The following is a 12,455-nucleotide window of genomic DNA, read 5'->3' on the forward strand; positions in this document are numbered from 1 at the left end:
CAAAGTTCAATGCTGGACGGAGCGTTGGGCGACCTTCATTCGGCAGTGGCTTGACAATGTGACAGTATATATTTTATTTGTTCAAAATCATGCACGTACATACATCCTCTTTAAGCACTCGGATACATGTGTGCATTCTTGTTCAACAAGAGGTGTGAACATCGTTGAGATTTGTCTTGTGTTTTTTTAAAGTACTATCTGCTGTGCCACATGGTTCAGAAACACGGTCATTGGCGACGCGTCGTTAACTTAAAACTTGAACCGGGGACCTGTCTGGATTGGAACTCCGAGCGGTGCTCGGCATTAACACCGCGGCGTAAAGCTCAAGTTGAGTTTGTCAGAACCATCTGACGATTCGAGAAACCAGGAGGGCGTCATCCGCGACAGTGGTGAGCTGGGTCACCAAAAATGACAAAAGCAACAAGAAATAAAAGGCGGCGCAACGAAGTCGTTAGAAGTCAGAAGACAAACACATTTTAACAAAAATCGCATGAGTGGGCTATGAAGTACGGCCATTGTCCGAAACGTCGCCGTTAAAATAAATATTTAAAATGTCACAGTGTTGTTGACGAATTGAGTTAGTTGTTGTTGTTTGTTGATGGTGCTTGTGCATCACTGCCAACGCAGCAGCAACATGAAAACAATATTTATTTACCAGGTGTAAGGGCCACTGAGCTATACAGCTATTTCTTCTCAGAAGTGCCCTGGCCACAAATGATAGCTCAACGAAGTGGCTTATCACGCGGAAATGTACAGCAGCCAACCAAATACTCTCTAAATGCACGTTTCTAAATGTGGAGGGAGAAAACTTGACGCGACCACGGGCAGAGAGAAGAGAGACACGCAAACGCCAAATACACAGCAGGCAGGCGTCCAGGGGTCGGGATCGAACCTACGACCTCTTGTATACCAGGCAAGGTAGTTAACATCTCCTAGCCACCGTAATGACGGTGAGAGATAGAGACGCGCAAACTCCACGTATACAGCAGGCAGGCAGGCGTCAGGTTCGGGATCGAAACCTACGACATCTTGTATACCTGGCCAGGTCGTTAACATCTTACGGCGCAACACGGAAATAAAATCGCGAGACAAGCGCTGCGTTCATTGCACGCGGCGGTTGTGTTGGTTGGGTTGAGGTTCAATTCACGCGAGATTATGTAACTATACTCGACGCGAACAAAATGCCCAAGCCATGAAATAAAATTTTTTGGGTCTAACCGCCCCGCCCCGCCTCCCTCCCCCACTCCCCTCCACTTCGCCCCTCCCCCCACCACCCTGGGAGCCGCATTTAGAATTTGCCGGTGACGTGGGGGGGGATGTAGAGAGGGGCGGGTGCTGACGGCACGGCGGCCGGCCAGTATATAAGGCGGTGTCCGTGGGCGAGAAGCGAGCAGTTTGCCACTACGCTTCGGGTGTTCAGTGGCTCCATAGTTTGGGGCATTATCAAAAGAGATAACTCCAAGCTCCCCTCCCTCCCCCGCCGTGCTCACTCACTCGCTTGCTCGCCCATCCCATCCGCGGATCCTCACTCCCGACAGAGAAAACGTACCCCTTGTGGAGTTTACTTAGCAACAAGCAAAGCTCACCCGGTGAGTATGCGTGTTGTGCTGTGTGCTTGCTGGTCGACGAGGCTTCGAATGGGTGTCCCGCTGCCGTCTGTAGACTTCGCCACTGGGGAGACAAAGGCGGTCGGGCGTGGTGCTGGCCAATCCACAGCCCCCTCGTGTAGCCGTGCCGGCCTGCGTAGGTGCTCGCTAACAGCACTTTGCCACCAACACTCTTGTTAAAGGCGATGTGGGAGATCGCTGTCTCTGTGCGCTGGTGTTCTTTGTTCAGCATCACCACTGGGGAGACAAAGGCGGCCGGGCCGTGGTGCTAACATAAGGGCACGTGGTCTCATCACCCCCCCCCCCCAGTGCAGTGCTCGCCCTCCTGTTAATAGGAGCTCGCTAACAGCAGTTGCCACCCCAAACAGCCTGTTGGTGGCAGGAGTTGTGAGGCTGCAGAGTGCGCGTGGCACACTCTGCGTTTGTCCGGCGCCGTTCTCGTCCGACGATTTATCTAGCTCTCGCTCGGGCACTTATAAAGAACAGGACACGATGTCTTCTGGTTTACGATTATATCCACGGCGCGAGATTTCCACAGGTGATGCAAGATTTAAGTGGCGAGTACAAATGTGGTCTCTTTGATTGAGAGAATTTTCATACCGTAATTTTCTTTTTTTGAAAGTAACATGTTTCAATGATGTTATTCTAGAACGGTTGGCTAGAAAGGGCGATATTCGTTTGGCACGAATACACGCGGGGCAGTGATTGTAAGCAAGTAGCCTTAAGGAAAATCAAAAGTCAAACGGCTGTCAGTCAAACGATGGCCAACGGCACGTGACGGGCGTGGAGTTCGATTTTCGATCCGTCCTATTTCGGCAGTGCCACCTCCAAAATGTTTTTCGCATTGCTCCAAGCCTCGTGCTAAACACTCGCACACATTACCGCCACCATCGGTGAACCGAGACATTCCCTCCCTTCCGTGGAGTCGTGACGCTAAGCGCCGGCAGAGAGCAGGCAGAGAGCCATGCGATCGTTCCCGCTGTGACTTCGCGTTCGTTGTTCAGCGCAATCGATGCCCTCTCCCTCTGGCGTGGCTCCAGTCGGGAGTGGGGTGTGTGGGTGGACGGTCTCGCACAAAACGGAAGCTTGTAAAAATCTTAACCGAAAAAAAAGACGGGTCGTTTCGTCGAAGGACGGTGGACTTCTTTCGCGCCGTACGTAGCCAACCGTGCCAATCGAGGTGGGGTGGTCGTCGTCTGTGGGTTAAACGCGCTCGAGAGCGAGAGACACTGATCGCTGCACGTGTTCCACCTGCAGGGTTATAGTGGCGGGCGGGCGGGGGGTGTGTGGGGCACGTGGTCTTGCGACTGTGCAGCTAAACGAGGCCGCAATTGCAACCTCCGTTGTGGTTGGTAGCTCGTGGGAACTCTTTTTGTCGCGGCTAAAATAAATGTACGGTGTTGTACGATCAGTTTTTTTTTTAATCTTCCGCATTGTTGGTGAACGTGAAAATGGTGATGATGATGATGATGATTGTGGTGGCGATTATGGAGACGGATTTAGAGGCAGAGGGGTCCGTTTCAAACAAAACTATTCGTGCGGAAAAGGTGAATCGCCAACCGCGTGTGAATAATATGACGTGAAGAATTTGACTTGTTCCTGGCTGCCAACTGTTAGCCCGCAGGGAAATCATCTCGTACACTTCCATATTTAGAATCTTGCCTCTTTTTTTTCTTGTTTTGTGTGTTCGAATGTACAGGCTCGTGTTTTGAAATGGACGTGTTTTTAAATTATTATTCTCCGTTCGTCCGTATTTGAATCTGCGAAGAAATGTTTGCCTGCCCTCTTTGTATGGGCTCTGAATATAGGTTGTGGTGATTATTGATGACAATGGGTGGGGTGATATTGATGGCATCGCTCATACAGCATTGATGAAACTACAGCATCAATATCAAACATCCTCTGTGGGCAGTATTACCACCACTACGGCCACGTCGCTTTTCGCTGCTGTAGCCGCATGTGCCATCTGATGTGCGTTCTGGTTTGCTCCGCGTGGCGTTCGGCGATAGATCTGACGTTTCGCTCCACGTGGCTGCTGCTGCTGTTGCTGCTGCTGAGAGATCATTCAGCTCTTGAAAGACAAGCAGGCTGTGTCTGTCATCCCGAGCCGCCGTGCACTGTGTGACCTGGGTCCGTGTTGCATGTTTGCCCGCGTGTTCCAGCTCACACAGTACACCTGTCCCCGGCATCGCCACTGGGAGAATGACCGAGCTGATGATGAGCCAATCCGCCATGGAAGACCTGAGCTTCAAGACCCGCGATGCGCGCCTCCCGTTCCAGGTGAGGCCCCCTCGGTCGGTGAATGTTTGCGAGTGCCTATTAAGGGCGGCAGCGCACCACATGATGGGAGTGGGGTGAGTGTACGCGTGTCTGTTAATTGTTATGTTAGCGCGTGGCTATGCCGAATGAAATATACTCAAAATACATCGAGTGCATATTTCGATTTAAAGCTTTCGTGACTGCAGGGATTCATCTTCTTGGTTCTTTCGGTAAAGTCACATAGAATGGAAACAATAAAAATAATAAAATAAAACAATACAATAATTCTCACGACGTTTCGGCCACAACGCAAGCAGCCGTCATCAGGTGAAGACCAGGTGACGCTGTCTCCCCCGACAGACCTGGTCTTCACCTGATGACGGCTGCTTACGTTGTGGCCGAAACGTCGTGAGAATTATTTTATTATGTTTTATTTTATTAATTTTATTGTTTCCATTCTACGTGACTTTACCGAAAGAACCAAGAAGAATACATCGAGTGCAGTTTAGAAGTCGCAAGTTTGGGGGGGGGGGGGGGGTGAGAGTAGCCGTACCCGAGGCAGGAATCGAACAGGGCTGGTCGGGATGGTAGCAGCGTCATTTAATGAACAGACGAAAAGCACAAACTTGTAACCAACCCGAGCGCATTTGGATCATCAGAGTTCAATAGCCGGCCCACGGCGAGGATGTGTGGCGAGCGATATCCGAGTCGGTCTTGACTCGCCCCTCCTCACTCCGCAGCGTGGTGAAGTATGGTCAAGCATCCACTCCACCCTTTAATCGGCACGGGAAGACGATCCTTTCCAACCAGCAGTGGATAGAGACGGACGAAGGGCTAGTGAGTTATAATATAATTAATAATTAAACGGCCCCTGGCTCTGAGCCACTTTTCTCTTAACCCGGCCCGCCCCCCCTATCGCATGTCACTTCGGAAAAAAAAAGTTTTGCCTAGCAACTCGGATAGAATTACATCACCCGCGCATTGACTCTTTCCCAAAAACAAAAAAAAAACCCTCTCCTACTTTGCCTCCTCTTTCCAATTTCCCCGGAGATTGCTTGGAATTTTTATTTTAGTTTTCCAATTAATCTATGGCCTCGGTAACGCTGACTGTACACAAAGGGCATTATTATAATGCTCCAAGCAAGCAAGCAAGCCCATAGGCCGTGCCGTTAATGACTCAAATGTTCCAACGCTGCCGCAATCCACAGGGATAGACATCCGTGGAAGCCTAACCCTTTCTCAAGCGGATGGATATTTGATTTGTGTATATTATTATTCTTTGCAACAAAAAAAACACAAGCCCCGAGCTGGGAAGAGAGACGTTTCTATGAACGACAAAGTGTGAAATATACAGTGCGTAAAAATAGAATATGCTCCCAAAAGTCCCCCAAGCCTCAAGGCAGCTTCCGCGGATTTTTACGCTGTCAGATTAATGGGATGTGTATATATAGGCTTATACTGTATATGGAAAAAACGGTCTCGTCTCATGAAATGTGAACTCCGGCGTTGACTAATGAACCAACGATCGGAAAAAAAACGTTGATTGACCACACGCACCTCGAATCACCACTGTCATCACCACCACCACCATCATCATCATCCCTATCATCATATCCACGACCTCCATGATCATCAATCACCACCACGACAATAATCTCACCATCAATATTATCATCGTCCGTCATCTTCGTATTCTCCCGTTCAATCAACACCATCGATCAAATACTCTTATCAATTAGCGCCATTACCATCACAATCCCAGAATTGTTGGTGCCTTACGTGAGCGAGGAACGGTGGGAGGAGGAGGAGGGGTTTTTGCGCGCAATAGGGGTGGGTTAAATGTGTGACTGAAACCTGAGATGTTCTCTGTTGGTAAGTGAGTTTTGTCGACGCAGCAAGTTTGGTACAAAGGTAAACCTCGTCCATGATAGCTCGTGACTCGGACTCCAAAAGCCGTCCCCGTACTGAACACGGAGGCAGTTAATGCGTCACCGAGTGGAACAGCTCAATCGCTCCTCTCTCCGAACGCCGGCCCAGATCTTTTCCACGCGTCCAACAGCGCGCCGCGCTATCGGCGTGCCCCCCCCCCCCCCACACACACACGTTACGAACCCGACCGGCCAATGACTGGCTGACGATGCGTAAGATGGATTAGCCAACTGCTAATGGAACTGCTAATGGAATGGCTAACGGTGGTGAGGGGGGGGTGAGAGGGTGGTGAGGTAGGGGGGGGGGGGTGGCTTTGTCCGATGGAAATAAAACGTTTGACCGAGGGCAGAAGTTTGGCCATACTTCACCATGCCGGTCATTGTGGTTTGGTGAAGGAAGGAGGGAGGAGTGGGAATTGTGGGGCGGGAGGGACGCGACCGGTTCTGACTTTTGACTCGCCACTGATGTTAGCCGTGGCCGGAAGTTGAACTCGGGTCGCTGAGTTCAGAGTGCGGCCCAGCTGAACCCCCACGCCCCCCCGTTCCACCTCTCCACCCAGCGGGAATGATACCGATCCAGAATTCTCTCGATGCGGCAATATTTGCGGGACCGGCATTCTTTGCCCATCCAAATCTCTCTCGGCCACCGAGGGACGCCATTACTCGACGACCTCCCCCGAATCTCTGTGCCACAGTCGCCGTGAGTTTCACGTCGAAGCCACGGCTAACGTCGGTGGCGAATTGTATCCGAGCCGGCCTTTCTGCACCGCATCTCCTTCGCCGACCCGCACCGACCGCCGTGAAGTGTACCAAAACACACGCCGTACCCACCATAATCCACATGGCATGGACGACGCGAGGGTTCGCCCGCCCATCCTATCGCTTTCTCGACGACCCCTCGTCCGAATGTCCGAGTGAGGGCGGGCAGCCACAGACGGTCGGGCATTCCGATTACGCAATCTGCGTCCCCTCTGTAATCCCCGCACGGCTTCCCTTGTTCGACCTCTTCGTGGCGTCACGGACGGCGACGGCGATGCCAGCTCGCGCGGGCGATAAATCTCCACCGAGCTATGCCGATTATGTAAGCGGGGGGCGACTGCCATCGCTCGGGGAGAGGGGGAGAGAGTGAGGAAGCGGTGAGAAGGAAGGACATCAGGGGTCGGTTACATGAAACAACCGAATTAAATGCCGACGACAGGAAGTAGCGTGCTCGTGACATTTCGATCGTCCCTCCTTTGGGGACGTCGGTGTTTTACGCAGCATCACATGCCGCGGTTTTCAGCACTCATCGCACGAGAGTCCGGTGCCCCGCTGGGTTTGTAGTTTTGCTCGGCTCCACGCGGGGTCAGTGGGTCGGTGGGTGGGTGGGTGGAGACCATAGACGGAGGTGTTTATTCGTTGTCTAGCTGGAGAAGCACCCCGGGCACGTGGAGTGGAACGTCGGACATGGTGCCAAACCGCGCGCAGTACAGCCCAAAAGCTCTGCGGAGAGATTTGCGCGTCGGTCGGTGGCTCTGCAGAGTATCTGTGTCTCCTGATGCCTCAATTTAGCTGATGGCAAAAGTCAATGGTACGGTGGACGGATGTCACTCGCCATTGGTGTTGTACCATGACCAGGGATTGAACTCTGGTTGCTCAGTTCCATAGTTCACCGCCACCCCCCACCTCCCATCCTCACCACCCCACACAGCAAAAGGAATTTTTCTGCGGAGGGGACAGAATAATAAATTGCTTAATAATCAACTGCCAACATCGCACCTTGCAGGAGTCGGACGTCATATTCATTCCAATTGCTGAATCCACGTCCAGTAGCTCAGAGGAGGTAGGAAAGCGATTTAAATTTGGGTGTGGGGCTGGGTGGGGCTCAGTTGGGACTGGGTTTGTGCGTACCGGGCAACCGTTGCCGCTCTCTTAGTTTTATTCTGCGATGTGCACACCGACGGTGGAGTGGCGGCGCGTCACGTGACACTGGCGGCACCACGGCAGGACCGCCACCTATTGGAGCCTCGTGTTCGGCGAGGGTAGAGCCGGCCACTAACGAATCCGCCCCCCCCCTCTCTCTCCTCCTCCCCGCACCGTGTCCCGGCATCGTCGCGGCAGATCTTCCCGGACCCGTACGACACGTACGACGGTTACTGCCTAAGCACCAAGGGCCGCCTGCCCTCCATCGTGGTGGAGCCCATCGACGGCGGCGAGGTGGAGAGCGGCGAGCTGCGCTGGCCGCCCGAGGGCATGCTGCTGTCCGAGGAGGAGTATGAGGAGGAGGAGGAAGAGGAGGAAGAGGAGGAGGACGCTTTCCCCTCGGCCAGGGACGACCTCGCCAGGGACAGGGAGGAGGACGCGGCCGCCGTGGCGGCCAGGGCGCACTGGGATCGCGTGGAAGGTGAGCGGCGGGCGTCCGTGCCGCGTCAGTGCCGTGTCCGTGCCGTGTCCGTGCCGTGCGTCGCGAGCGAGCGATTCGCGTAGCGGGGATGAGTTCTTGGGATCGCGACCCGGTTCGGCAAAGTCTCGGACGAGTCGGGAGACTTTGTTTGTCTTTGGAATAGGGTTCTGAATTAAAGTTTGGAAAACAAATGTATCGACCCATCCTGCCCCTTTGCCCGCCCTCAGGTAAATGTATAAATACACAAGCTAATGTAATATATACAATTACCAAACAACTGTATCGACCAAACAACTTTATCGACTCAAAACAAAAGCATCATTGATATTTTTTTTTTATCGGCAGCAGTTTCAGTAATTCTCTGTCCCCTATTGGACAATCGACCCCCTATTGTATAGTCGTGCGATGCTGCAATGTATAGAGAGAACACGCGTATTGAATGTCGAAAGCGTCTCAATTCCACTGACTCTCCAGACGCTGTACGGATTTTTTGCTGACTGTCGCGGTGCCTGTCCCCTACTTTTCCCTCCAACCCACTCCAGGGGTCATCGCGTCGGTGGACAAAGAGCGGGAGTCGCCCCCCAACAGCGGCGGGCCGTCCACGCCGGTGGAGAAGTAACGCCGCTCGCGCCGGACGACAGCGGCGGCGCAGCAGGATGTGCCGGCGGCGGTGGCAGTCGGCGGCAGTCGACTTGGATCCAGAGTTTTCGTTTTCGACCGTCCGTCCGTTCGCCTCCCGTCGCCGGCACGGGGTGGAAGAGGGCGGGGGGGAAGGGGGGCAGGGGAGGCGGGGGCGCTGCTGCCCACCTCTGCTCTGTGCCACGTCTCACCAGCGTTTTATTTTTCCCCGAGCGAGTCGCCCGCTCACTCGGGCCCGTGGATTGGCAGCCGTGCGCGAACGGGAGAGAGATGGCCCGGTGGACTTGACTCGAGGGAGCGGCGCGTTGTTGCATCGCCGCGTTGCGCTGTTGTTGCGCGCGCGAGCCACGGCCTCTCGTTGTCGTCGTGAGCGGAACTTTGTTCTGTGAGAGAAACGAAGAAGAGGGCGGCGCTTCCAAGCATCGTCGTAGCGATGGCGGCGGCGCGACGGGCGCTGCTCACGCTCGTCCGCCACGCGACCGCGTGGCCGCGCGTTCTCTCCGGGTGTTGTTTTTTTCTCTTCGTCGCGTTCGCGGATAAACGATCCTTTTATTCTTAGGAGACCAAAATGAGCGAGGCTTTGGTGGCGGTCAGGCTCGGCGGTGTAGAGGCCTGTTTGCGTTTTCGAGGGTGTGGTATTCTAGACCAAGCTAAAAACAAGCAATTTAGAATTAGGCGATTTTTAGATTTAGTTAAAAAACAGCTATAATTTACAGTTGTCCTCTCGAAGTTTTGCAGAAAAATTACATTTCGTCTAAAGAGTAAACTTGTTCAAGGTATGTACAACACCCCCCCCCCCCTCCCGCACTCCACGCCGGTGATAAGTTTACTGACGTAGCGTGCAAGTCTTCTCGTTCGGTCGGACAACAACCCTAACCCGAGCACCCGTAGAGCAGCAACAACTCCTGTAGGTCGTCCACAGAAGACGTACACAGTATTTATTGAATCTTCCCCAGGGGAGGGGAGGGGGGGGGTGTCTAACCCCCTTTCTCATTGTCGTGTGTTGGATCATTGTGCACATCGACCACCGGAGATCGTCTGCGATAGCGTGGACCCGATTTCTAACCGCCGAGGGTTTGAGTTTGTTGTTTTTGGAAGTGGTTGTACAAAAAGTAGAAACAAAATAACCCTAACGTTGTGTATGCACATTACACGCTAATCTTGTCTTTTTTTATTTTATTAAAGAAGCACAACCAGCCTTAAATAAAAAAAAAGCAATATTGTATAGTTCTGTAAAGGCTGATGTTTGAACTGTAATGAACTAAGTTAACACGGAGTGGCAAGGGATGTTACGGTGCAGTGCGATGGTGAATTGGACTGCTCTGTCCGTTCTTTTTTTCCTTCCTGTTGGGGGATGTTTATTTTCTCTTTATACTGTAAACGAAGTTGTGTCTTTTACCGATGCAATATTTTTCGATATGCGTCTCTCCCCGTGTTTGTTGTTGTTTGTTTGTTGTTGTTGTTGTGGTGTTCCCCTGGAGGGGGGTGGGGTGGAGAAGTGTAAGTTTGTTGTTGTTGTTTTGGAATAAATTAATAACCCATCGACGCGCTCGTCTCTGCCATTCGTGTCGTGCGGCGCGATTGGTGGGTGGTTGTCTCCACGCGTTTCCGTCCCTCTTGCAAATTGATTGTACGCACACTGAGATTCCCAGTCGATTGAAGGAAAAAAATGTATACAATAAAAAAACGATATAAAAAAATTTCATCGAATTAAAGAAAAAAACAAATCTACAGGATTGGTGAAAAAATAATTACACATCCTTCCTAAAAAAACCACTAAGTCCTATTTGGAAACGGAGTATGAATGTAACCGCGGTCAATTTAGTATTTTGTTGGAAGCAATGCGTTTTAAGCGAGGGGGTGGGGGGGTGGAGGCAGTTGTTTGAGCTGTTAAGTCCATAAGGCCGCAATCATCTCCTGAGGAAGTTGGTGTGAAATAGGCGTCGCGTGCGGTGACAGACTCCATCATCCAATCGGGAACGGACCGCATGAACGAAACTCGATTTACGTTCACACGACACCCAAGGTGGCGGTTAAGGACGCATTATTCTGTGGCTGGAAAGCCAGAACCGTCTCAACTTGTATTCATATCCATACTAGATGTCCTTTGTGGTGGATTGCGTAAATATAAATGTGCCGTTAAACCCGCCACCACCCGACACAGCGAATTAGTAAGGTTTGTCACGTACATAGAATATGCAAATTCTTTACTAACCCAAAAAAAACTATTATGGATGTGAATGGTCGCGAAAGCCTACGTGTTTAAATTGTATTAATATATTTTTATATAAAAAAGGCGTTCTTCCCGCATCATTGTAAACCGTGGTGATGACAGAGTTACATCGGGGGGAGGAGGGGTGGGGGGCTATCCTTGACCTTGCTAATGTGTCACTCTGGTCGCCTTGCCAAACTCACTTTAATTTTTTCAACTGCCCTCTAGGGCTACGTGCTTTCACCCAATTCTAATCGCGGCACATAGCGTGTCCCTCAAGCCGTGGTGACCTTTGCTTCATCGTTGATATGAAAACGACTTTTAAAGTTTGCATTTTGTTTATTTTTCCCCGCAAATGACCAATAGTTCCTTGCAAGAGGGGTGGTGGGTGGGGGTGGTGGAAAAAGAGCCGGGGGGGAATCACCGAAGTTGCGCCCAGTGATTTGAACTGAACGTTAAAAGTAGAACCCGTAAAAACAAAGTTTTTCACTATAAATCTTTTATATGCTTGGCGGCTAGAGTCCTCTCGTCCTCTGGCTTGAGATGGCTGCCACCTATGGGTCAGATGATTGCCTGCCACCATTAAGCAATTGGTAATTAAATATAATTTATTTTTTCCTAAAAAGTGTAACATTTTGGGGAAAAAATTTCACGAAAATAAATTGTCACGCACAACGAGTCTGTGTGCAAAATGTCAGCTCGATTGTATCACGGGAAGTGGGTTAAAAAACGACCGAAAGATTTGCACGGTCGTAAGCGCGCAAGCAAGCAAGCAAGTGAACTTAATATAAAGGATTTAAAAACAATCCCACGCTGGTGACATCCTCTTTTGTGAAACTGCGACCGGTTGTGAGCCGGTGTCGTAGCCAAGACTCTGCCTCGCGTTTTATGTTTACCCTCACGTGACCAGCTTTCCTCTCCCAATCTCATTTGTATTCACGCCATCCCAGCGACTTCTCAAATTCAGATTCATTGCATGCCTTCTTACCGCAAATCTGATCGCCACCGAGAGACCGACGCACATTCTAATTGTTATACCTCGGGGGGCGGGGGGGTGGGGAGCTCTAAAGATGAACGTAATAGTAGCGAGATATATTTCCACGCGCCATGACCTTCCTCACACGTGTCGGTGATTATGGTCTGATGTCACTCCAGAGCTGTGCATTACAGATACACTCAGTCGCATGCAATTGTTCAAATTTGCCTCCGCGCTTCATTTGCGAGCTCGTACCTAATAATTGTAATTCTAATTTCCCCCCAATCAATCTGTTGTTTCCTCATTATATGTCCATAAAATAGAACTTACCTTTCCCTAATTATTCTTTAGAGTCCTGTCTGCGCTTATCCTAAAGTAATAAATGAGTCTAGTGCTAACTAATTGCGCGTATCAGCGAATAAAGTGGTTTGCCTTTTGAGGAGTATGATGC

General features: G+C 51.2%; 1 protein-coding gene across 1 annotated transcript; it reads left to right on the top strand.

Annotated features, from left to right (window-relative positions):
- The first annotated feature begins 1,383 nt into the window (after positions 1–1,383).
- Positions 1,384–10,361, top strand: LOC133352611 (protein LBH-like). Its single transcript, XM_061568360.1, has 4 exons — positions 1,384–1,589; positions 3,770–3,887; positions 7,895–8,177; positions 8,720–10,361. The coding sequence occupies exons 2-4, from the start codon at positions 3,810–3,812 to the stop codon at positions 8,794–8,796; spliced, it is 438 nt and encodes a 145-aa protein (XP_061424344.1). The 5' UTR covers positions 1,384–1,589; positions 3,770–3,809; the 3' UTR covers positions 8,797–10,361.
- The last annotated feature ends 2,094 nt before the right edge of the window (positions 10,362–12,455 follow it).

Source organism: Lethenteron reissneri, chromosome 41, assembly GCF_015708825.2.
Source record: "Lethenteron reissneri isolate LAM-NWPU_2019-01 chromosome 41, ASM1570882v1, whole genome shotgun sequence".
In the NCBI taxonomy this organism is placed as follows: Eukaryota; Metazoa; Chordata; class Hyperoartia; order Petromyzontiformes; family Petromyzontidae; genus Lethenteron; species Lethenteron reissneri.